The sequence below is a fragment of the Littorina saxatilis genome, linkage group LG10, assembly GCF_037325665.1.
Source record: "Littorina saxatilis isolate snail1 linkage group LG10, US_GU_Lsax_2.0, whole genome shotgun sequence".
NCBI classification, from domain to species: domain Eukaryota; kingdom Metazoa; phylum Mollusca; class Gastropoda; order Littorinimorpha; family Littorinidae; genus Littorina; species Littorina saxatilis.
In genome coordinates, this window is record NC_090254.1 from 5,854,911 (window position 1) to 5,882,680 (window position 27,770).

At 42.5% G+C, this 27,770-nt stretch overlaps 1 protein-coding gene across 3 annotated transcripts in view; it reads right to left on the minus strand.

Annotated features, from left to right (window-relative positions):
• Nucleotides 1-99: 99 nt before the first annotated feature.
• Nucleotides 100-27,770, minus strand: part of LOC138978034 (Golgi integral membrane protein 4-like) — a 46,855-nt gene continuing 19,184 nt past the window's right edge. For 2 of the 3 annotated variants that reach the window (XM_070350656.1, XM_070350657.1), the window contains 7 exons: nucleotides 25,946-26,182; nucleotides 25,076-25,136; nucleotides 20,414-20,535; nucleotides 19,663-19,944; nucleotides 19,342-19,366; nucleotides 14,251-14,411; nucleotides 100-10,467 (listed from right to left, as the gene is read on the minus strand). In XM_070350656.1, coding sequence (XP_070206757.1) covers nucleotides 14,287-14,411; nucleotides 19,342-19,366; nucleotides 19,663-19,944; nucleotides 20,414-20,535; nucleotides 25,076-25,136; nucleotides 25,946-26,182 — 852 coding nt within the window. In that variant the 3' untranslated portion in view covers nucleotides 100-10,467; nucleotides 14,251-14,286. The remainder of the gene's footprint in view (nucleotides 10,468-14,250; nucleotides 14,412-19,341; nucleotides 19,367-19,662; nucleotides 19,945-20,413; nucleotides 20,536-25,075; nucleotides 25,137-25,945; nucleotides 26,183-27,770) is intronic. The other variant, XM_070350658.1, reaches the window with a different exon arrangement.

A 27,770-nucleotide genomic window follows, 5' to 3' on the forward strand; every position in this document is an offset into this window, starting at 1 on the left:
CAAAGAATCATGTTTCATTGGAATATTATACTGTAGTTCAAAACGGATACAGGCCTCCATACACACACTTGCAAGCACCACCTACATAATGCACACTCACAGATTCATCATATAATTTATTCATAAAAGCACTCGTATACATGTACAGTTAAAACCTTTCATCCATCAACAAGCATTTAGCCTGGTTTGATCCAGATGTTAACAAAAAAGGCAAGACCCAGAACGATTGAACGTAATCGCTTGTTGAACATACTGTCACAGACCAACTGTGACAATCTGCTACCTCTAGTGAAAGGGATGTGTGCATGCTACCTTTGCTGAATGACGAACAATACTACGAACAATACCCTGTTCACCCACCACCAGCTACATCCACTCGTTCCAGTTCACAAAAGATGTGCACAGTTTTGGATTGTGCATGTTTCAACATCTTATGCCGATTTCAGAGTTCTACAGAACACCCAAAAAAACAATTTCAGAGACTTCTACAGTTTTCGATGTTGCATGTTTCAACATTTTATACCAATTTCAGAGTTCTACGGTACACCCAAAACAATTTCAGAGTTCTACAGAACACACAAAACCATTTCAGAGTTCTACAAAACACACAAAACCATTTCAGAGTTCTACAAAACACACAAAACCATTTCAGAGTGCTATCTACAGGCGTGAGAGTCCTGTGAGAGTAGGTTAGGTTTCAGTGTGAGAAATACCCAAAGACATATTTCACTGCTCATTATTTGCATGGTCAAACATTTCTCATATTATTAACTTCTAGAGCACAATGATTGTTACTACTTCTAGCTCAAAACTACTTTCTTTTGTGGACTGTCATATTATTAACTTCTAGTGCGCAATGATTGTTACTACCTCTAGCTCAAAACTACAAAGTTGTCAGTTAAAAATTCCAAAATATACAAGCACTCGCATTTCATTACAACATGTTTGCCAAATATCCATTGACATATTTCACTGCTCAATACTTGGTCAAATATTTCTTTTTTTGACTGTCGTAATATTAACTACTAGTGCTAGTGCGCAATGATTGTTACTACCTCAAAGCTCAAAACTACAAAGTTGTTGGTTAAAAATTTCAAATATACAAGCACTCGCATTTCATTCCAACATGTTTGCCAAATAACCATTCACACAACCACAAGGATAATAATGTTTCATATACAAAATCATGTTAAGTCCCCAGGTGCAATTGAAGCAATACAAGGCAACATTTATTACCATAAAGATACTCTCCTTCTCCCACGTAAAGCACCATGTAAAGCTCACGGGTCTGTCCAGGCTCTTACATAGAATACTCCATCCTTCCCCTAGGACACATACCTTCTGCGTTCGTGGTCTGAAACTCCCACGTACACTCGTGTTTTTGCACCAGTGGAATTTTACGTGTATGACCGTTTTTACCCTGCCATTTAGGCAGCCATACGCCCCTTTTGGAGGAAGCATGCTGGGTATTTTCGTGTTTCTATAACCCACCGAACTCTAACATTGATTACAGGATATTTTCCGTGCGCACTTGGTCTTGTGCTTGCGTATACACACGAAGTGGATAAGCCACTAGCAGGTCTGCACATAAGTTGACCTGGGAGATCGGAAAAATCTCCACACTTTAATCAACCCACCAGGCGGCCGCGATTCGAACCCTCGACCTTCCGATTCTTTCTTTCTTTCTTTCTTTTTTTATTTGGTGTTTAACATCGTTTTCAACCACGAAGGTTATATCGCGACGGGGAAAGGGGGGAGATGGGATAGAGCCACTTGTTAATTGTTTCTTGTTCACAAAAGCACTAATCAAAAATTTGCTCCAGGGGCTTGCAACGTAGTACAATGTATTACCTTACTGGGAGAATGCAAGTTTCCAGAACAAAGGACTTAACATTTCATACATACTGCTTGACTAAAATCTTTACAAACATTGACTATATTCTATACAAGAAACACTTAACAAGGGTAAAAGGAGAAACAGAATCCGTTAGTCGCCTCTTACTGGGGAGCATCGGGTAAATTCTTCCCCCTAACCCGCGGGGGGTTAGGCTGTATATAGATTTGTGTCCTGTGTCCAAGTAAACAAACATGTTTATCCCATGTAAAAGCCTGCACAGATCTGTGGACTGATTTACATGATGGTTTACATGATGGTTTACATGATGGTTTACAGGGGCTGGAAAGAGTGTAAAGGGAAAACCCACAAGCATGTTCACCAATAAAAAGTTATACATCTTGATGCAACCCACACATAATGACGCACAAAGGTCATCACAAATCTTCACCGATTTTGTTATACAACCATCAACCAAGCAAAGTACAATGAAACGATTTATTTTGCAAAAGCATACACATTGTCAAAGTCAATCCTTGGGGTAAAATTCTTTTTCTTTATTTGGTGTTTAACGTCGTTTTCAACCACGAAGGTTATATCGCGACGGGGAAAGGGGGGAGATGGGATAGAGCCACTTGTCAATTGTTTCTTGTTCACAAAAGCACTAATGAAAAAATTGCTCCAGGGGCTTGCAACGTAGTACAATATATTACCTTACTGGGAGAATGCAAGTTTCCAGTACAAAGGACTTAACATTTCTTACATACTGCTTGACTAAAATTGACTATATTCTATACAAGAAACACTTAACAAGGGTAAAAGGAGAAACAGAATCCGTTAGTCGCCTCTTACGACATGCTGGGGAGCATCGGGTAAATTCTTCCCCCTAACCCGCGGGGGGTGCGCAGTAAAATGGGGAAACATAATGAGAACAATGAAAAAAACGCTCTAGTAATGTCACGTAAAACTATTTGGCATAATGAAAATGAGATTACAAACTAGCCTTTTACAAAAAAGTAAGCATGACCATCATCTATACATTTTCATGCAGACAATGCAGAAGTACACACAGAAAAAGTTAACCTTTCAAGTAAGTGGCAGAAGGAGAGATATTATCACATGAAAGATTCTCACGAACAGAGAGCTACACTAGCTGGTCCCTTAATTCATGCTGATCTTTGCAAGGAAAGATCTTACAATCTCAAGAAAAGAAAAGAGAAAAAATACATTTTGCACTGTAGCGGGCCAATTATTTTGGAAATAAAAGTTGACTCGCAGTTTTCTCTGTGATTCAAGAGAACTGTTGACACACAGAACCAGTTTATGTGGTGTATGCATTTCTCAAATTGTTCACCTGAGACTCTTCTCATATAGCTTTCACTGCCCAAATAGAGATCAAACACGTTTGTGTGTTTAATTTTTTTAATTGCTTGATAGTTTTAATTTTAGTACATATTTCCTGTCTTGATGACAAACTTGCAGACGACTGATCAATGAGCAACTAAGCACTACCATCACAGGAGTAAGGCAAACTAAAGCCCTTAAACTGAAAACGGCCCCTAAACACACTGCTGAAAAGACATAACAAGGAAGCGATGCAAGCTCACGTTTGCATAGACACATTTCTGGTTTGGTTTTGCAAGGCGAAAGAAATCCCCGTTGGGGAAAAGCGGCTAGAAGCAGAACAAAATAACCACCGATACATGACAATGGAGCCACACAATCATGACACAATAGAGCCACACAATCATGACACAATGGAGCCACACAATCATGACACAATGGAGCCACACAATCATGACACAATAGAGCCACACAATCATGACACAATGGAGCCACACAATCATGACACAATGGAGCCACACAATCATGACACAATGGAGCCACACAATCATGACACAATGGAGCCACACAATCATGACACAATAGAGCCACACAATCATGACACAATGGAGCCACACAATGAGCAAGTGGCACTTTCACTCCCAGTTTGCACTAGTACAGTAGTAGAGTGAACAAGCTTTTTCCTCTGGATATGTGCATGCAAACTGCGAAGACTGTGAAACGGTGTTCCTTACAGATATGAACAGATGATAAAATAATAACTAGCACTGAGCAACGATTGAACAGCAAACCAATGAACTGTGATAGTGAATGTAAGACAAGATATTACAACTCTTTGAGATGGATTAAGTGAACTACAACTACTGGCTTACATGAGAGTTTCATGTTAAACAAAGACACACAACAATTCTGGTCACAGAAAAAAAAACTGGAGAAAAGTTTGTCACAGCACTCACACAGTAAGCGGCACAATACTTGTTCCCACTCACACCAGGTAAAACTAAGAGCACGCAATGCAAATTATCAAAGCTATCCCACCCGATGTCCGCTTTCCAGAACCATATACACACATCTTTTGTAAAATGTGATATTACCCGCTATTACGAGCTAGTCATGTGACAGAGTTTTCTTGCACACGAGACTGTAGATGTTTCACGACGGCTTTAGCCGGAGTGAAACAGCAGCAGTCGAGTGTGCAAGAAAACTCTCTGTCACACGACTAGCTCGTAATGGCGATTATGTCTCACAGCTTCAACAGAGGAGAGAACAAACACGTTTTGCGTACTCACGCTTGATAAACCTAAACACAGGAGCAGCCATTGTGGAGAGATCTACTTTTTGACGAAAGTGACCGAACAACTATAAATGACGTCTCGGAATATGTGAATGACGTCACAGTCATCGTCACAGTCTGTATCTTTTGAAGCATCGCAATCTTCATGACGTCTTTCTGTGTCTGCATCCGCGAAATGTTTGTTCTTTCCGGGATCTTTGTCATCTATGTTCACAACTCTGTCCTTATAGTGTCAGACTAACAGGCCTCCTGAGCGAGCCACTTTCCAAGGGCAGCTAAATTCGCGTATGGAAACAGTACTGTCGTCTGGGATGTCGTTTTCAGGATTCTGAGCGTTGAAGAATTTGTAAAGAGAAGACACGATAACAGCAGGAGAAATAAAAGTCGTGTGTGCATTTTGGGGTTTTTGGGGGGACGATTTCGAGTTTGAATCCGTTCTTGCACATGCTCCAAAGCGTGTAACATACAATCTTGCACACGTTTGCTTTAGTAGTGGCAAAGAAGGAAAGCGTGTGATATCTATATATATATACGACTTGTGTCTGTCTGTGTGTTTGTGTATCTGTGTGTTTGTGTATTTGTGTATTCGCCATGCACGCCCAAAGTTCTCGATGGATCTGCTTCAAATTTGGTGGGCTTATTCAGAGAGACCCCGGACACAACCTCATCGATGAGATATTTCAACACGTGCTCTCAGCGCGCAGCGCTGAACCGATTTTGGTTCCACCTCAGCTATTTTGGTTCCACCTCAGCTACCCGGGCCCCCATACCGACACACCATAGCCGCTACACCACATCACAACGCCAAAGTTCTCGGTGGATCTTTTTCAAATTTGGACACCGTATTCAGCTACACCCCGGACACAATATCATCGATGAGATATTTCAACACGTGCTCTCAGCGCGCAGCGCTGAACAGATTTTTGTTTTTGTGTTCATTTCACCATTATAAGTAACTCTTCCTTATCTTCTCCAGTGTTTGGCGTTTATCTCCCTTCCTTCGTGTGGCTTTCCCGTTCAGTTGTAAGTTACTACACTGCGCTGTCCACTGCGCTGAGCGTCTTCGCATATTCCCGGCGTTCTGTTACTGTTACTATTTTTAGAAGGTCAACGCAGTGTACAGAACGTAAATTGGACCCGTAAATTATCCTCACTGTAAAAGTGCAAAGGTCGAATCAATTTATAGCCACGCGAAAAATACACTGTCATCTATCTCTCTATAGATACGGCTTCTCTGTGTTTTTGTGTGTGTGTGTGTGAGTGTGTGTGTCTCTATGTAAGCAACACCTGTGCATTGTTCAGTTCTGTTTGTGATGTGGTCTGGCGGCTTTTATGTAATTTTATGTGAAACACTCAAGTCCTTAATGGCTCAAAACCGTAGGACTTTTAATATTAATTTTAACGTAATTTTATGTACTGGCCTTCCTTTGAGAAGCCATAACTTGCTCAGTCCTGTTTGAGTGGAGTTCGCCTCCAAAGGTGATTAACACGGTTACATTCGTCGACAAGGATGGGACTCGATATGGTCAGGAATGGCATTATGGCCACTGAATCATTTTCGTGCTGTTCCCATTCCACGAATCTAAGCTTGGCGGGTCCATTGTTCGGACCCGGCGAAGCCGGCGTACGGCTCTAAGTACTTCTTTCCGGCGAAGCCGGCTACCCGGCGAAGCGGGTATTCATTCTAGTATAATATATTGTAACTCATTCAAAATGAAAAGAAAGCAACCAAGACATGATCAAATCCAATAAGTGTAAACTTTGTTGTTGTTGAATATATTATGTTTAACAAACAACATCTGGGACAAACTCAAAAGTGATACATTAAACAGGGATTACATAGGAATGATTTTGTCTGACATCCATACTTATGAGAAAGTCAGGAAACTTTGACCCCCCCCCCCCCCCCCCCCACAAACAACTGGCAACTTCAGTTTTTACCAAAATAAACATAAAACTTATCACAACAAACATGACAGCTTTCTTCTCTGAAACACTTTCATGTGAAATTCTGTTTAAAATGTTCACCACTGACACATATTTAACAATTACACCCCTCATTAAAAAAAAAAAAAAACAGATTGTGTGTGTGTGTGGGGGGGGGGGGGGTAGTTTGTTGTTATGTTAACTATAGTGTGAAACTCACTGTAGATATTTATCTTCCAAATCAGTCTGCCCAGCAGACACAACCATACCAGTCATGCATACTAAAATACTGATCCTCTGTACTAGCTGACATTTCAGGAATGCTTCAAATTTCCATTGTGGAAAAAGTTACAGAACAACTTCCCATCTTCATCTTGTGTAGAAACAAATCACAACGGACACTTCAACCGGACACTTCAACCATAGCCTTGGGTAGAATTTGTGAAGCAACACCATGAGATCACAATCATTATGAATTTTGTCACAAGGAAATGTCAACAAAGAAATAAAAATAATGTTTCATTCAAACACTCTTTTTTTCCACAAATCACTCACCCTAGGACAATGAACGAGTAAAAAGCTTCAACACCAAATGGTAGCATTTCTAAGAAAACTATTCAGTCCATCTCCAAAGTGACAACTGCAATAGACATTCTTCAACGTCAAAACTCAGGCATTTCTAAGAAAGCTTCGCATGTTGATCTAATTTAAACTAACCACTCTATATCTAAAGTGACAAATTTCCAATCAACAATCTTCAACGTCACAACTCAGGCAAATCCTACCACCATCCTGAAATCAGCTATGCAAAGACGTTAGCAAATTACACAATAAATCCCAGTAGAGATGAAAAAAGACAAAAGTGGTGAAAGCGATTTTAAGTACATTTCTCTAACTGAACAGTGTGAAACAACTCATATTTCTGCTAGTGCCCGCAGTCTGACAGTCAATTTGTATCATACGTAACAGTCACATACTGACATCAACCCAGAGGAAAAAGAAAATCATGTAAGTAGTACAAAAAAAGAATGCTCGGTTGACACATATGGCTTCCCTGTGACAGGGCATAGGTTTGCAGTGGACAGGCGCTCCCACCCTGTACGTTGGTTTTTACGTTTCACCCTGGTTCAACGGGTTTTGATTCTCTCCCACGCCTCAAGGCACAAACAGTGGCATCGGCCAATCACAGGTTATCACAATTAACACGCACAAAGAAAAGAAAATCTGAACAAAAGTACGCATCTTAGACAAAATCAAACCCAAATTTTTACCAGCGCTCAAAACCCTTTACCCGTTTGTAAGTTTGTTGACACCACAGAAATGTCATTGGCACCCTCCACAAAATGTCATTGGCACCCTCCACAAAAACTACTATGCATGTGCTGGTTTGAAAGTAACACTCTATAAAAAGAAAAAGAAGTTCAAGCAGTGAACCAACGTACACTTCCAGAAGCAAAGAGCTACAATATTCTAATGTTCCTTGTGCGTCAACTAGAGCCTGGTGTTCTTGTAACTAACATCAAGTTCAAAAACACTTAACAGTGCAACCATTAATCACTGGCATGTAACATATACATACTTTGTTCAACAAGCGCCACATTATTATCAATCAGTTTCACAACACAAGACAGAACACACACGCAAAGCCCAAAGCTTCCCCTTTCCAGGTTATCTCGTGGCAAAGCCCAAAGCTTCCCCTTTCCAAGTTATCTCGTGGCAAAGCCCAAAGCTTCCCCTTTCCAAGTTATCTTGTGGCAAAGCCCAAAGCTTCCCCTTTCCAAGTTATCTCGTGGCAAAGCCCAAAGCTTCCCCTTTCCAAGTTATCTCGTGGCAAATCCCAAAGCTTCCCCTTTCCAAGTTATCTCGTGGCAAAGCCCAAAGCTTCCCCTTTCCAAGTTATCTCGTGGCAAAGCTCAAAGCTTCCCCTTTCCAAGTTATCTCATGGCAAAAATCCACACACAATAAGACAAATAAAACATGATAGGTTTGCCTGTCGCCTTCCCTCCAACACAGTGTGAAAACAGTTCAACTGCTTTCTACAGGTTTTTTCTTTTCTTTTTTGTTGTTGTTGTTCTTGTTTTTCTTAAAACTGCGTATAAGCATCAATAGAACACACACCCTCAAAAGAACAATGTCATTTGAAAAACACTCTTACACACACTTAAAAATTCATAAGAAATCAACAGAGGCACGGTTCACAACAATATTGCCGAGATTGGATAACAACCATCACCAAAGTACGTTACAAGAACAATCACAATCTACAAGAGACGCAACACCACGCAACGGATTTGAGAAATAAAGGACGCTGAACAGTTTTTCAGCTATGTGATGAGTCACCCTCCATATATACGTGCTAAAAACACCTGCAAACATCTCTTCCTCATGCATATAAAAGCAGACACACTGGGTGAAAGGCCCACTCTGCCTCATGAAAACAATTACATCTGGTTAGGCTTTTACATGGGAATTCCCTCCACTGGGTTACATACCAAAAATCAACACCATCACTGCTAATGCTATGGTGAGTTGGAATTTGTTTATGAATTAATTTCAGAAAAAGGAACCAGTCCCATTTACAAAATTAATTCGTTAAAAATGACCAGTGTGCACTGAGACCACCCATGCTGTTAATTGTTGTCATGTGACCAAGTGGAGGGATGGTGCTATCCCATGCTGTTAATTGTTGTCAAGTGACCAAGTGGAGGGATGGTGCTATCCCATGCTGTTAATTGTTGTCAAGTGACCAAGTGGAGGGATGGTGCTATCCCATGCTGTTAATTGTTGTCATGTGACCAAGTGGAGGGATGGTGCTATCCCATGCTGTTAATTGTTGTCATGTGACCAAGTGGAGGGATGGTGCTATCCCATGCTGTTAATTGTTGTCAAGTGACCAAGTGGAGGGATGGTGCTATCCCATGCTGTTAATTGTTGTCATGTGACCAAGTGGAGGGATGGTGCTATCCCATGAAAAAGCCTGGGACCAGATCTGAGACGGTAAGGCAGAGTGGGCCTTTTAGTGTACGCGCACATCCCCTCTCCGTGCTCACAGACAAGATTGTAACTGCTTCCATACTCAATTGCTTACACACTCACACACAGACAAACATCGGTATACATACTCCCGCCTCTGTCAGATGTTCATTTATACTGAGACCAGTGCCATTAGCCAAGGGAGATTAAAAGACGGAACGCAACACCCCCCCCCCCCCCCCCCCACTCCATCCAAGAAAGACAATAACCATGCCGATACTTGATTACAGTGTAACCTCCCTTTAAAGACACCCCCCCCTCCCTCATTAACCCATTTTAAGACGTTTAACCATGACTTGAAATGGAAGGTCTAAAATTAAAACCAAACTTAAAATACACGTTTAACCTGAAGAGACACACAATGACCTTGACTTGAAATGCAAGGTCAAAATCTGGAACCAAACTTAAAAATACCAAATTAAAACAACCAGAAAGTGTTGATCACAACCAAAATGTCTGAGATGAAAACTCCAAAGAAGTAAACATTTTACACATCAACATGAGCTTCTCAAAGAATTTTTAAAATAAATTATGAGATGGTGACACATCAAAATGTCATCACTCAAGTTTTGTCTTCCTACAAACACTAAATAAGAAGGAAACACTGCATTCTGAAGGAGACATCGCTGTTGCATGTGTAACCTTCAATGGTGTTTGTTGATCTTGGTGTAGTCATGGTGTTTGTTGATCTTGGTGTAGTCATGGTGTCAGCGATGTAGAAATGGTGTCACGTCATCATGTTCGGCTACAAGTCAAGTTTCAACAAGATGAAAGTGGGCTTGAGGCGAGAGTACTAATTAATCACCCGAGAAAATTCAATTTAATTAGACCAGAGTATCATCCCAGAAAGAATTGACATCACCACGACATCACCATGACTGCAAAGTGAGGCTCTTGTAATTGGCATTCGTCATGGCAACAAGGGGGAGACAAGCAATGATGTGACGAAAGATGAGAGAGATGAGAAGAGCGGCAGCAACGTTGTCCAATCAGAAACCACCCTGTGGCGCCACTGGCTTCACTCCATGGCGACGACCTGCAACATACAACACAAGGTCAAACAAACACTACATAATTATAGAAAAGGAATTATTATGAACAGCTGCTGACTAAAAGAAGCAAACCCTTCCCAAGTTTCACAAACACATTGTCATAAATAGTCAATGCCGAGTTACAGAGAGTCATTAATAACCTAAAAACAAATCACATGAACCAGACCTGGGAACTCCTGTTTTGCACTTTGAGTATTCTCAAAACAAACTTGGTGGATTTTCAGAAAAATGAGCGTACTCCACACAGCATTTGAACATCCATGATCAGTACATTACAAACATGATTCGCACGCGTCCGTCACGCCGTTAGTTCAGTTTACCAATAAATTTAAAACACATGCTTCTTTCAATGTTTACTGACAAAAACTGTAATCATATTGTGTCAAAATACTGGATCGGCTTCAGGATTCGCTTGTGTAGAAAAGTAATCTAGGAATTGTTCTCGTCGTATTCTTTTCCACTGACCGTAGTGATCATATTCTAGACAATCAAGCGTACAAACTACGGCAAAATGGTATGGGTTCCCAGGTCTGCACAACCCTTCTTGTTGCTCCACTGAAGCACTACAATGATACACCCCTCTCCCTTAATGGCCCTGTCACACGACCGTTTTAACGCCTGCGTATGCCGACGTATGGGACATTTGAATAAGTATTTGAATAAGTACGCTGGCGTACGTCGAATACGTTATGGGTACGTTTTGTATACGTTAAGAGGACGCTGAAGCACGCTGGCATACGTCGCAGTACGCTGAGCACGCAGCAAAGTTAAACTTTGCTGCGTGCTCAGCGTACTGCGACGTATGCCAGCGTGCTTCAGCGTCCTCTTAACGTATACAAAACGTACCCATAACGTATTCGACGTACGCCAGCGTACTTATTCAAATACTTATTCAAATGTCCCATACGTCGGCATACGCAGGCGTTAAAACGGACGTGTGACAGGGCCATAAGACAGCTGCAAATGATACACCCCTCTCCCTCAAGACAGCTACAAATGATACACCCCTCTACCTCAAGACAGCTACAAATGATACACCCCTCTCCCTTAAGACAGCTACAAATGATACACCCCTCTCCCTCAAGACAGCTACAAATGATACACCCCTCTCCCTCAAGACAGCTACAAAATCCTATTAAGCAGGGTTTTTTTTTTTTAATAAAGTAAAGTCTTAAATCCATGGTCTTGAAAGAATTCCCATTGTAGTGTACCATAACCAATCAATCACATGCAAAGACTATTTGTATCTCAAGGTATACAGGCCTTGCCAGCCTGAGCTGTTGGGGCTTTCGTGTTTCCTTGGCCTTGTCTCTTTTTCTCAACACTGTTTTGATAGCTTCTGCCAAATAGGTTGTTATACATACCATTATACTCATACACATGAGAAACATGTATCCCTGGATTAAAAGGATCAACAGAAACAAACATAATTTGCTTTGACTCGCAGTAGGTAAACAATATGATGTTCAGATGATTAATGACCTGTTAAAAAAAACAAGAGGAAAATACAAAGTGCAATTCACACTCTCAAAACGACAATCAGTGTCTAACTAATATAACTAACCTGTCAGATAAAAAGAACACAGAAAGCGACAACTGGTGGTATTATTACACAAGGTGAGTGTGGTTAGACATATATATATATATATCCATGTGTACACAAGAGCAAAGCAGCTCAAAGAAACCCCAAAAGTCTGGTTGTTAATGAGAAGGAACTGAAATAGTGGATATACACAGTACATGCAAACTGAATAGAATACAGCAGAGAAACAACACCTTGCAGAAAATACATTGGATATATGGTTTCCCCTGACAACTGGGGCAAATAGACCAATTCCAGAAATAACTCTGTCAGGTATTCATGGGTTGTGAAAGAGTAATGCTTTCTCTTGATTGTCCTTGCTTTTCCATAGAAACACTGAGACAAGCTACACGTGACATTGCAAGCTACACGTGACATTGCAAGCTACACGTGACATTGCAAGCTACACGTGACATTGCAAGCTACACGTGACATTGCAAGCTACACGTGACATTGCAAGCTACACGTGACATTGCAAGCTACACGTGACATTGCAAGCTACACGTGACATTGCAAGCTACACGTGACATTGCAAGCTACACGTGACATTGCAAGCTTGCCTCAGAGTTTCTATGGAAACAAGGGAAAGCAACTCTTCCACAACACATAAAAACTTCAGAGTTATTTCCGAACATTGTCAACTACAAATGTGTGGAAGAAACAACAGTGTCCATTCAACGGACGCACATGTCCAAGTCAGGTGCAAACAACAAGAATAAAGCCCCCCACCCCACGCACCCCCACCCCACGCACCCCCACCCCACGCACCCCCATCCTGTCAACTCTTGATGAGGAGAGAAAACATCCTCCAGGCAAAAATTGAAATGTGCGATTTTCATAAAATACATTTAGTTTTGTGTCAAATGTCTAATGGCTGAAAATCTTACTAATGGTACCACGGCTGAGAAAAATGGTAAATCACTTGAGCACTCTGGCACTGCCTCAGAACTATAATTATGTAAGAACAGAGGAAGACCTTAATACTTTCAGAAAATTCTGAAACTGATCCTGAGAAAGGGGACGGGAATGGTTCAGAGTGTACGCAGACATGTCATGCTGAAAAATAGCTACTGAGCAGAGATAATTCAGTGAAAACTCTTCCAAGAAAGTTTTCTTAAGAATAACATACAGCAAAGCATTAACACCAAAAAAACTGCCATATGAAGTTCCTAGACTATTTCATGAAACTGAAATTTCACAGCACAAAGCATGTTAATATGGTTTAAAATAAAACAAAAAGCACAAACATTTCTGCAAATATAAAAAAAATTTAAAAAAAGCATCATGCTCTCTGCAGATTAAACTCTGACACTCAGATCACAGAATACTACAAGATGTTAACGTTGGCTGCAAATTAAGAATAAGAAACTCTGGGCAAAAAAGGATGTAATACATTGCCGGCAAAAAGAGACACGAACAGAGAAAGAATATGCAGTCAACTAAAAAGTCTCAACAAGCTGAAGAAAAGTGACAACAAGTAAAGAAAAGCCTGTGTGCAAACAATACATTGGAACCCTCCTTTCAAGACATCCAAAAATCTTTACAAAAAAACAAAAAACCTGCAGGTCTTAAAAACAGTAGTGAGTCTTAAAATGGGGGGAAATTACAGAGGTAATGAACAGAAAATGTGAGAAACTTAAGGGTCTTGAAACGGAGAAAGTTTTACATCAGGGAGTCTTAAAAAGAGGGTTCCAATGTGTACAAAACACAGACCATGCTAGCAGTGCTGCTTTCAGCACACACACACACACACACACACAGACCATGCTAGCAGTACTGCTTTCAGCACACACACACACACACAGACCATGCTAGCAGTACTGCTTTCAGCACACACACACAGACCATGCCAGCAGTACTGCTTTCAGCACACACACACAGACCATGCTAGCAGTACTGCTTTCAGCACACACACACAGACCATGCTAGCAGTACTGCTTTCAGCACACACACACAGACTATGCTAGCAGTACTGCTTTCAGCACACACACACACACACATGCACACACACACACACACACAACACACACACACACACACACACACACACACACACACACATGCACACACACACACACACACAGAGTGCTACACAAGATGCACTATGGATAGTTAGAACTGTAGAGAGAATGCTGGGCAGAGGGAGTATATACACAGGCAACACCATGCCTAGCATGTTATTCACCCTGCAACAGTCAGTGCTTTTTGTCACACCGACACTTTAGTGGTAATCATCGTCTCCGTGGCGGCCGGGGTTGATTCTCACGTTGTTGTTGTTGTTGTCTTCGTATTTATCGTCTTGATACTGATCTTCCTCCTGCTCCTCCTCTTCCTCCTCCTCCTCCTCTGCAAAGCCATAGCCTACAACTATGTACATCACGCAACACTGTGGAACAAAACTTCCCTTCTCTGCACAACAGCACACCGGACAATTTCCAGGACAGCCCGTATAAGTGTCCCTCTTGTTCCCCCGTGACAAATAATACCAGTACCTTCCTTCTTAAGTAAGGGATCATGTACACCACACAGATCTGTCCAGGCTTGTGATGAGAGTACATGTATTTACTGCTTCCACTTGGACATGTACCCAACAGCAACAGCCCTGCTGCTTCCTGTGGAGAGGACCTTACTACTGAGTTCATGTTTTAGATACAGTGGGCTCAAACTCCCACGTTCACTCATGTTTTCGCACGAGTGGGTTTTTACGTGCATGACCGTTTTTACCCCGCCATACGCCGCTTTCGGGGGAAGCATGCTGGGTATTTAAGTGTAATTTATAACCCGCCGAACTCTGACATGGATTACAAGATCTTTTCTGTGCGCACTTGGTCTTGTGCTTGCGTGCACACACGAAGGGGGATAAGGCACTGGCAGGTCTGCACATAAGTTGACCTGGGAGATCGGAAAAATCTCCACCCTTAACACACCAGGCGGCAGCGACCGGGATTTGAACTCACGACCTTCCGATTAGGAGGTGATTGTCTTATTGACCAGACCACTGCGCACGTCTTTGGGAGGTCTTAAAAGGGAGCTAAAGTCCACTGTAATGGCAGAGGTCGCATTGACAATATTGTTTGAGCAGAACAATGTGACTGCATTCACAGAAAGCAGAGTGTTGGTGTGTCCTTCTAGAGATGCTCTTATCTCACGTGAAATCCAGGATCAATCTTACAACGTACAGAAATGACTGGAATAGCCTACCAGACAATGTCGTAACAATCGACACGGTCAACGCCTTCAAGTCAAAACTAGACACGTACTGGAACTCTACTAGGAATATATACATCCCAAGCGCAGCCTATGCTAGAGCCCACGCACAGCAGCTTATTTTTCATACCAAGATCGGCGAACAGGTTTTCTATAAACCTACAACGTCGCACAAGTAAGTAAGTACAAGTAGTATGATGGTTTGCACAACGGTCTTTGAAGAGGGTACCTCTAACTTTGGTGCCTGTATGAACAACACATTTCCCTATCAAGGAAAGACAAGAACAGACTAAAGAAAAGAACACAGCAAAACACACAGAATCACACCAAACATAACCACTCTGAACGCACTGTTCTGATAGCTTTTGTCAGCTGTGACAGACCGCCTTTTACAGAGAGGAATTAAGAGAAAATATTCATGACATAATGAACACTGGACACAAGATGGAGGAAAAACACATTTTAAGTTTTGGAGGCGGTGCAGGGAAAGTAGGACAATTAATGTAAGTGAAACCTGGTCAGCTACTGCAAAACATTACTAGCAGGACCATCTTGCTGTGCAATCATTATGATCCACGTTCTTTTTTTTCCCTCAATTTTTTTCTCCCTTTTATATACTCTATTATCCCAATGCTTGGAAGTTCGGGTCGCTTTCTCCAAGTGGAAATCTAGCAGCAACAAGAGTCACGCTACCCAGGTGTCTGCGTGTTTAGGTGTAATCAGCCACCTGCACTTACGGCGGAATGACCGAGCTCTTTCACGTGCCACTGTGATGACACGGGGGTGGGACATGAATACTGTCTCTGAGTCTGCCGGGATTCAAACCTGCGACCTTAGGATCACAAGTCCAGTGCTCTAGCAACTGAGCTACCCGGCCCCTTCCCTCTTTGACCTTCACCAAGTCCACCCCACACTTCTTTGAAGAGGAAAAGAAAAAAAGACCAATTAAGTATGCTCAACTAGCGTGTACACTTCCATACATAACCAAAATATATGGTGGGTACTTCATTGTGTACATCCCATAGACAAGAAATATATGTGGGTACAGGTATGAAGCTATTAATCCTAATTATTTGTCAATAAAGAGGAATATTCTGTCTTTTTCCGCTTGATTTGTCTCCCTCTACTAACATGAGAAAATAAATGGAACAGATAAATAACAAAAAAAGAAATGAAACACTTAATACATCTCTCTCTCTCTCTCTCTCTCTCTCTCTCTCTCTCTCTCTCTCTCTCTCTCTCTCTCTCTCTCTCTCTCTCTCTCTCTCTCTCTCTCTCTCTCTCTCTCTCTCTCTCTCTCTCTCTCTCTCTCTCTCTCTCTCTCTCTCTCTCTCTCTCTCTCTCCCTCTCAAAAAAATAGAAAAGGAACAGAAATCATAACTTTCTTCTTTACAAAACAAGCAAAGGGAACACTGCCAGCCTACTCTAAAAAGGGAGAAAACCAAAGCATAGGTTCAGAACAACCCTCACCCTCTAAACTTCTGCCTACCGCTGAGCACTACAAGAACTGATTGAAAAACACATCCTTCCGTCATTCTATTTACAGCAACAAATGATTTGTATACGTGATACCAATGAAGGTGCCCAAACCGTGTATTTACACATGCTCATTCCATCCAACGTAACAATGGTTGTCAAAATGAAAAGGCAGAGCCCCAAAATACCCTGCGGTTCTCTGGCACAGTCCTTCCCGTCAAAACACTTGTGCTGACCATCTAAGCTGTGGCCAGGCTGTTACACGGGACAATTCTTTCTTTCTTTATTTGGTGTTTAACGTCGTTTTCAACCACGAAGGTTATATCGCGACGGGGAAAAGGGGAGATGGGATAGAGCCACTTGTCAATTGTTTCTTGTTCACAAAAGCACTAATCAAAAATTTGCTCCAGGGGCTTGCAACGTAGTACAATGTATTACCTTGCTGGGAGAACGCAAGTTTCCAGTACAAAGGACTTAACATTTCTTACATACTGCTTGACTAAAATCTTTTCAAAAATTGACTATATTCTATACAAGAAACACTTAACAAGGGTAAAAAGAGAAACAGAATCCGTTAGTCGCCTCTTACGACATGCTGGGGAGCATCGGGTAAATTCTTCCCCCTAACCCGCGGGGGGCACACGGGACAAGAACCTCCCTCCAGTTGGACACTACCAACAATCAACACCGTGACGGCTGCCTGCGCACAGTTAGAATATTTTATGAATGACGTTTGTAGACTGACACTATACTGGCTTTTATGAGATTAATTTATGAACAAAATTCCCACTCTGCACATCAAGCAGTTGATTGTTGGTATGTGTGTGAGTGGAGGCATAGCCTGGCTGTAACAGCCTGGACAGATCTGAGATGGTCAGCCGAATCGTTAGCACTGCAAGGACCGGGCCGTTCATTAAGAGGAAGTCCGCTGCCACCATCCACCTCAAAGCCAATGCATGCAAACGCTCATCATGCCTATACACAATTCCTTTCTAACCTCTAAATCCTTGACAAAATCAAGACTAAAACCTTAAGAAACCAAGCCAACAACTCCAGTTGCATGACTGACTTTGAAAAACAGAATCAAACACCAAACATTCCACAGAGATGTTGATAGGGTTGATTTTTGTCGGTGATTTTGCCAAAATGCTCACATTTTTTGAAAAATTTAGGACATTTTACTTATTGTATTTGGTGGCGAATTTGTCCAATGTGAAAAACTTCAGCAATCCCGCAGAAATGGCGAAATCGTTTCTTCTAATTTTAAAAAGGTTTTGGCGTTATGCTGACTGCAAATACAAATGCAAAATGACATCCCTGAACAACAAATAAAAGGGACAAATTACACGCAAAGAGTTTTACCTTCTCCATGTCAAAAGAGGTTTATTACACTACCGATGTATCATGTTTGAAACAGCTCAGACCAAACACATCCATTTGGCGTAAGGCCTGTCTTACACTGTGCCGAGTATCCTTGCGAATATGAACATGTTGTATTCGGCAAAAAAACAAACGAATGAACAGGGAAATTTGAAGCCTTACCGATCATTGCGAATGCATACAAATCCATAAACGAATGCCTTGCGGACGTATTACGAACGTTGCGAGTGGCCCTGCGAGTGTTGCGAGTGCTTGCAAACATTTTACGAATAAAGCGATTATGCAATTCGCATTGTTCGTAATCCTGCTCTTACACTGTGCCGAATTTCCCTTGTGAATAGAATTCGCCAATAATTCGTAATGATCGGGACATGGTCGCAAGACATTCGTAAATGTTCCTAACCATTCGCCCCCATTCGTCTCTTGTTGCGAATATTAGCAACATGCTTCTAATATTCGCAAGGAAGGCATATTCGTAAGCCATTCGTAATCATCGTAAAGGTATCCGTAGCGCTCGCAAGGCATTCGCAATGATCGGTACACATTCGCAAGCACTCGCAACCATTCGTAAGACATTCGCAAGAAATGTGCATATGAAAAGGTTATATCAGGCCCAAAAAAGAGACGAATGGACAGGAACAATATTGGCCATTCGAAGCCTTACGAATCCTTGCGAATGGTTGCGAGTGCTTGCGAATGTCTACCGATCATTGCGAATGCATACGAATCCATATTCGCAAGGATATTCGGCACAGTGTAAGACAGGCATAACGAATGTTTGCGAATGCCTTGCGAGCGTTACGAATACATTGCGATGTTTACAAATAAGACAGGCATAACGAATGGTTGCGAATGCCTTGTGAGCGTTACGAATACATTGCGATGATTACAAATGTCTTGCGAATACTTACGAGTACGTTGGGAAAAAGTTAAAAATATGACTTCCTTGTGAATATTAGGAGCATGTTGCTATGTTCGAAACAAGAGACGAATGGAAGCGAATGGTTAAGAACATTTACGAATGTCTTGCGACCATGTCCCGATCATTGTGAATTATTGGAAAATTCTATTCGCAAGGGTAATTCGGCACAGTGTAAGAGTAGCATAAGAGAAAAACTGTCTTCTCACTGTATGTGTATGTATGTATAATAGCCCTACACGGCTTGACTTCACAGAAAGGAAACTGTAAACAAAAGGAGTTATCTCAACTTACCGCCTGCATTTCCGACTGGAGCTCTCTGCAACATACAAACAACCCTTCGTCAGCGCCAGGCAATCATAATCATCTTTTAATTGCAGGCAACTATACACTGAAATGTTAAGTAAATGTAAACACACGTCCAAATATCTGATAAACAGCAAACACTGTATACACATGCCCAGTAATAAGACATGTCTATAAGGACCACTTTTGGTTGGTCCATTGGGCACTGTATTACCTCATCTTTCAAACACACAGCCACTGAAGAAGAGCTCTGAATGTCATCTTTCAACCCCCCGCCCCCCCCCCCCCCCTCACATGCACAAAACGTACCTGCACAGGTGGTTGTTGCTGCATAATGTCGTCCTTGGCTTGATGATTGTCAGCAGCGTGACCTAGGTCAGGTGGCGCCATCTGTTTGAGGTCAAGGGGATCTTCGTGACCTTGGTCCCCGTGCTCCACCTCGTTGGCGCCTGCCCCCACCCCTCCCCCCGCTGCGTCCTTGTTGAGATCGTCCTGAAATGCAGCGTGGGCGTTTCCGTTGAGGTCAGGGGGCATGACCTGGTGGTCCTCGTTCTTCACCTCCGCCACCGGCTGACCTTGGTGGCCGTCAGCCTGCAAGGTCAAGGTCATGGGTGTCAAGGTGCACAGTTCCAGTGTTTTCATATATCATGTGAGACTGCCACTGCAAAACTTTGAAACATTATAGCCTAGGTCCACTTGAAGTTAAAGCTTACCCTGGGATGAGATTCAAGAGCTAACGTCCATTACACAATATACACCAGTGTAACATCTGTTTGAAAACACAAAGGGACAGTTTACTTGCTACAGTACTTTCAAAACAGAAACAAATGATACCCTTTCCCAGAAAAGTTAAAAGCAAATGCTCGATTGACTCTTCATAATGGTAGTGTGTGTGTGTGTGTGTGTGGGGGGGGGGGGGTGGGGGGGGGTAAGGACTGGCTGAAATGCAATAGAATTCATCCTCAGCAAGCACAAAGTGAAAATGCGACACCTGATCTGACAAACAAACCATCAAACAGTACAACACACCATAAGAGAAACAGCAAAAATATACAATCACATTTTCATTGACGGGGGCATCAGGGATGACTCCACCAGGCTGCTGAGGGTTGTTGACGGGGGGCATCATCTGATGATGTTCGTTGTTCACATCCTGCTGCTTGTTCTGAAGGTCGTTGAAATCTGACAGAGACAACAGGTAAGGATTATCAGTAACCAGGTAACACTAACGAGTTCTGTATTGCAATACACAATACTGCCATGATATAATTATATCACAGTGTGTTTTTTCCAGTTTTGGCAAGAGGCACATTAGGAAAATACTTCAAAGAACTAAGGAATACAAAACCTCTGGAAATACTCTAGCACAGTCGTGTAATAGAATAAAACTTGAATACTCCAGTATAAGAGTAAAACCTACATAATTTCAGTACTTTTAGATCAACAATTTCACTATCAGGAAAACAGGGTTTACTGTTAACACTTTTAACACACACTCACTTAAGTTACGTGCACATATTCATCCCTCCCCCCTCCTCTCTCTTGCATACTCTCTCAGAACATTTATAAATAAAAATATGTCTCAGTTCAAATGCCCAAACGGGGAACGCAGAAGAAGAAGAAGAAATGCCCAAATTTCACGATTTAGGATGTTTCTACATAATTGACATTGCCAAGGCAACACAACTGACATTGCCAACGCAACACAACTGACATTGCCAAGGCAACACAACTGACATTGCCAAGACAACACAACTGACATTGCCAAGGCAACACAACTGACATTGCCAAGGCAACACAACTGACATTGCCAAGGCAACACAACTGACATTGCCAAGGCAACACAACTGACATTGCCAAGGCAACACAACTGACATTGCCAAGGCAACACAACTGACAAAAAACAACCAGAACAGCAACTACAAACAATGTCAGCCTTTGACAGTCTTCCACACTTCACAGCACCACACACAATGTCAGCCTTTGACAGTCTTCCACACTTCACAGCACCACACACAAACCACGACTCAACATCCAGCAAAGACACACACAATGTCAGCCTTTGACAGTCTTCCACACTTCACAGCACCACACACAAACCACGACTCAACATCCAGCAAAGACACACACAATGAATGGAACAGCTTTGCGCATGAAAGGTCAGAGGGCAAAAGCGAGAAAAATAGTATGGAGTGAGAACATACACAGAGACCTAAAAATAAAACTGAGGCAGACAGAGACACACACATGAAGCATCTTGAGATAGATAGATAGATAGATAGATAGATAGATAGATAGATAGATAGATAGATAGATAGATAGATAGATAGATATTATATATGTTTAGGTTACAACACGAGTGTTTTTTTATATGGCTTGTATTGCTTAGGTTGGATGTCAAATTAAAAAGATCTGAAACAACTTATTTGATTTTGATCATACATCATGAGTTTAAATTTTTAACTTTGCAGAAGTTAGTCTCTAAGTGTTCTGGCTGCAGATCTAAAGTCTAATCAAGCTTCAAGGTAATCCGGTCAGTGCTAAGCTTAATAGGGTTCTTCCCCTTTGCCTTTGGGTAACACCGACAGTGCCCGTGCCATTGAACGCTCAGAAATAGCTTGCACACACACACACACGCACACGCACCTTTTGGGAGGTTGGGGAATCTGTGTTGAATAATGGTAAGCTTACGCTGTCTGCTGTTGATTGTAGCTGTGGAGCTTGCTTGTGTGGGAAAGATATTGATGTTGATGCTGTATAGTTGGATAGTGGGCCTTTTAAAGAAAAAAGGAATGGAAGTGCTTGCTGCAGACTTCTTGAGTTCTGCACTGAGGTTGTTGCTATTGATGGGTGAATCATGATTGAATGTTTGCACCAAGTTGTTTGTTTACATGGTTCAATCATTGTTTAATTGAGTGTCGCTGAATTTACCGAAGGTTGCAATGTAGATTTAGAATCAGTGCTGTTGACATTTGTGTGAGTGCGTTTTAACTGCAGACGCTGCTCGCTACACAAGGAAAGCTTATTTACCTTGTAATTGCTCTGGTTTTGTCTGTCGATCATCGTGCTTCTGTTCAAACTGAACTGTGTGTGTCGCCGGTAAGGTTAGATGAAACTGTGCTTGGAGAACTCGACCCGCTGTGCAGTTAAGAGTTGTATCCACTTCATTTTCAGTCTTGCATAGTGTTTAATTGATTCACTTTGTGTCAGTGCAACGTGCCATTTAATTTTTGTTTTGTTAGATCAGCTGTGCATTTTTAGATCAGTGTGCAGTGTTCGTGGAAGGGAGGTTACTCTAGCTTCACCTCAAATGAACAGCGAGGTTCGTTTGCTGTCACAGTTGATTCTTCGCTTTTGTTATTTTTTTTACTCGACCTGCACCCAAAGTGTAAAGATAAACGCTTTGTTTACTGAATCGCATACCACAGATACGTATCATGGTTTTGTCATCTGTGAATGTTGTGTTGTCTTTTGTTTAGCCATGTGAGCAATGCTCTTCATCAATCCACTGAAACATGTTTGGTGCAGTGTCAAGGGTAGGCAGAAGTATAGTTCCTCGGGCAAACCGGAATCGGTACTATGATATATTTGTGTGAGCCCATTATGTATTTATTGAAGCCGAAAAATACAACATATATACCCATAGTGGTATTACAGAGACAAAGAAGCAGCTCATGGGATATATATAAGAGAGAGAGAGGGAGAGACAGAGACAGAGAGAGAGAGAGAGAGAGAGAGAGAGAGAGAGAGAGAGAGAGAGAGAGAGAGAGAGAGAGAGAGAGAGAGAGAGAGAGAGAGAGAGAGAGAGAGAGAGAGAGAGAGAGAGAGAGAGAGAGAGAGAGAGAGAGGGAGAGAGAGAGAGAGAAAGAAAGAGAGAGAGAGAGAGACAGAGAGAGAGAGAGAGAGAGAGAGAGAGAGAGAGAGAGAGAGAGAGAGAGAGAGAGAGAGAGAGAGAGAGAGAGAGAGAGAGAGAGAGAGAGAGAGAGAGAGAGAGAGAGAGAGAGAGACAGAAAGACAAACAAACAGAGAAGGAAAGTGAGAGAGAGAGAGACTCAGCTGTCTACAAAACATCTGAAGCAGTCCCTTCCCTGCCTAGCCTAGCCTAGAAATCACACACAAAATTTCCCTGTAAATCTTTTTCTTCAAACTGGCCAATATCTCAAGCTCATGCATAGTGCAAAGGCAGCTGTACTGTGCTTTCTTCATATTACACTCAGATTCTAGAAATCAATAGTCTGTCACAAGATACACAGACAAAGCATATCCAGAGAAAATCCACAATCAACAGTTAGCCTCACAATTGTAGCAGACAACATCGGAGTTGGGTTTTGGCCCAAGCAGACACAATTTTTGCTCAAAGAAAAGTCTCACAATGATACCAAACCATAAGACTTTGTTAGCTGAAAAGCAGACACAGTTTCCACTGAAAGTTTCACCAGTTTCCACCTATCCTCCACAAAACAAGAACATCACAAGAAACTAACAGACAACCCGCGTACCAACGAGCAAAGCTGGAACTTTTGATGGCGCAAAAGGGGGGAGGCAGAGAGAGGGTTGAGGGAAGCTGGATGAGATTGGGAATGGGTATCAGGACAGAGAACAAGAGGCTACATGATGCGGAAGGGGGGTGGGGCGGGGGGAGCTGGGAGAGACGGGACAAGGAAGGGAAGGCCGTAACCTGTGACCTTATTAGGCGTGTCAGGTTGGGGTAACAAGTCAGACCTGGGACTGGGAGTCATTACAGTGATCCCTCTGTTTGACGGGGAAAGCTGTCAAACTGAATCAAAACTCATACGACTGACTGGTTGATGATTTTATTTTTGGTATTTAGAAAAAAAAGGGAAAAAAGAAGAAAGAATGTTCGAGTTAACACAAAGACTGAATATAACTTAATGTGGCTATGGGTAACAATTGGGCTGGGATTTGAGTTATTGTGGGTGGAAAGAGTGTGTGTGTGTGTGGGGGGGGGGGGGGGAGAGAAAAAATACAATTGCAAGGGGCAACAAAGAACGGGGTGGGGGGAGCTCAGGGAATCAGCTAGAAGGGGGTAGGGGGGGAGGGTGAGCAAAAATTAACTGTGATGGGGAGGAGGGGGGAGCGAGGGTGTGATGCTACACCAAAGCACCAAGTCACACTCCTACACTCAGCGTGAAATCCTCACCCTTACGCAAACCCTGTGGACCTGCCATCCTCCGACCTTGCAAACCAACAGCAGGCATCTTGTCTTTGCCAGCGATATTGTGGCCACCTCGGTTAGCGAAGGCCAAGTTGCCTCCACGAGCCAGGCCACCTGGGGCGAGAGGGGAGTGAGTCTTGCGAGCAACGTTCCTCAAGCGGGACCATACACTGGGAGTGGGGGTCTCATGACGATGAGCAAGCGGTATCACCGTTTTCTCTGCTCTCCTGTGGGCCCTTATAAGACTTCGGGCCGTAACTCTCTGCCCGTCTTTTCCCAGACCTTTCACAACATCAGCCACAACTTCCTTGGCCCTGCCTTCGTGAGCGTCTTTAGAGTTTGAAGCGACATCATCAACAACTTTACCACCCTCAGCCAAACTTCCCTTGGAGTCAATAAGCTTTTCTCCCAGACTGTTTGCAGAAATGCTAGCGTGAGCGTTTAGAGTCTCAACTTTTGATCGGGAAGCATGAAAGAGCACAGGTTTGTTGTTAGTGATGTTGGATGGATGGTTAGCAATGTTGCGCAGCTCTGCAGGAGCGTTACCTTGCTGCACTCCTGCGTTGATGCCGCCGGCCTGAGCGCCCACGTTGTTGTCGCCTGCGTTCTGTGACACACAGAAACAAAAACGTCTAGATCTAATACAGCCTGGACTACAGTTTGTGACTGATATAGAGTTGTTGGGATAAGCTGCAAAGTACTGCTTGAATAATCTGCTAGGAACATCACGAAACAACACAATTTTTCCCTCTTATCCTTTAGCATTAGCATGACGTTTTTTTACAACCAGTAAATACCAATGCAACACACAAAAACACAAATATGTATTGAATTTGTAACTGAATCTGGCAACAACAACAAAAGAACGCAAGCCAACTAACCACACACAAGAGGTTCACTAAAAGAGTTGTCAAGATGCTTTTTTGCCACGATTTTGTGTTTGTTTGTTTGCTTAACGCCCAGCCGACCACGAAGGGCCATATCAGGGCGGTGCTGCTTTGACATATAACGTGCGCCACACACAAGACAGAAGTCGCAGCACAGGCTTCATGTCTCACCCAGTCACATTATTCTGACACCGGACCAACCTGTCCTAGCACTAACCCCATAATGCCAGACGTCAGGCGGAGCAGCCACTTATAGATTGCCAATTTTAAAGTCTTAGGTATGACCCGGCCGGGGTTCGAACCCACGACCTCCCGATCACAGGGCGGACGCCTTACCACTAGGCCACTGTGCCGGGTTTTTTGCCACGAAGATGTGGTCATTTTCTTGTTATGCTTAGTTTGCTTGGTTGCTAAGAATGACAACACGTAACCAAAGTTAATGCATTATAAAACTGTGGGTGGTTTGTAACATGGCTGTAGGTGGTAACACTGCGGCCACAGCTAGCCACAAGAAAGCAACAGGACTGACCCCAATGTTCATGTTGGCCACTCCACCCTGTTGCTGCCCTACGCCTCCTGGGACAGGCTGTTGCTGAAACTGTTGCTGCTGCTGCTGTCCCAACTGTGGCTGAGCATTGGCGTCAAAGTTCAGGTTCTGCTGCGGCTGCTGAAAGGCATTGACCCCTGCATTCTGTCCCGCTGCAACTTGCTGCTGTTGTTGTTGTTGCTGCTGTTGTAGGAGCTGGTTCTTACCCACCAGTTGTTGCTGTAGGAAGAAAAGGTAACAACAAACTTTGTGTTAAGATTCTGCTAGCTTTCATTTTCCAACTCTTTAACTCACTCCCTACTGTGCGATTTTTCCTATGCTTTCCACTGTATACTGGCCATTTGTATTAGTTGGTAAAAAAATCATTACTGAAGAAGTACTCAACACAGATATTTGAAACTTTCAGGGTTTACTGTTGATATGTTGATGCCCTTCAGTGCAAAGTTTCAAGTGTTTTACTTAGAAAATAGCTGATTTAGGTGGGGGGTATAAATAACCCTTTTTCTGGCATCAAAATTACGCTGAACGCAGGGCCATCACTTCAAATTCGCGTGGTTTACTCACTCACTACGAACCACTGCTATCGCAGTGGTCCCATGCACACCACTTCCCCACGAACCACTGCGATAGCAGTGTTTCAGCACGTGTACTGGTAGACGCCATTGTTGTTTTGCAAATTTGCACAAAGCCAGCGAGTACGAAATCAAACCTCGCGTCATCGTTCTACAGCAGACAGAAGTGAAACTAGCTTGGTAATTTGCAGACGATTGGTTAAACTTGAGAGCCAGCCTCTCTATTTTCGTACAAAAATTGACGTCATTGAGCTAAAAAAATCCAAAGGTCAAACACTGCTATCGCAGTGGTTCGTGGGGAAGTGGTGTGCATGGGACCACTGCGATAGCAGTGGTTCGTAGCGAGTGAGTTAATTTATTTTGACTCGCCCCCTTATCTGTATATATATATATATATATATATATATGCAGCTACATCTTAAAAAATACATAATTTATTCTACAAGACTGAATGTCTAAATTAGTATTCATTGTATGTTAACAGCCTCATCAACAATAGTATTAGAGTGGATATATAATACACAAATTTAAAATGACACAGGCACCACCTTGCCTGCCTTACAGTTTCACGCATTCCATGCATCAATAAACCAGCCTATCAAATTCAACAAACTTATTTTGTTGTGATGAGGCCTAATCATTTCGCCAACTCACTTATTCAGACACTGCTACAATGTATCAACTATATTCCTACCTGCATGAATTCTTGTTTTATTATTTTTACACTGCTTATCTACACAACAACTGACTGCTGCTCAAGAGCTGCATTAACAATACACCAGCACAGCCTGTTATATAATTATACCCATTTCAACTCTCTCAAAGCCCTCAAGCAAGCAGTGAGACAAGCGCAGTATGGGCAGAATCAGGGAAAATTAAGGGTCAACATAATGACCTAAAACTGATCTCCAAATTTTTCCCTTCTAAAATATAAACTGTTCATGCTAATTTCTAAGGCTGCAAAGAACACAAAGAACACAAAGAACACAAAGAACAGGTTGTGGCTCATTGAAGTCAAACATTATGAGTTCACAGTATTGTCTCTGCTGTGTCCAGAAAGGGTACATGTGGAAAAAAAAGGACCCCCCTCCCCCGTCCCCCACTATACTTTATAGTCTCCTCTTCCTCGCCCCACCCGCACCCTGACTCTGCCAATTTCCCTCCCCTTCCCAGCTGTCGTATTATCATATCATCCTGTTCTCCCTTCACCCCACCTCCCTCCATCTCACCCCTCC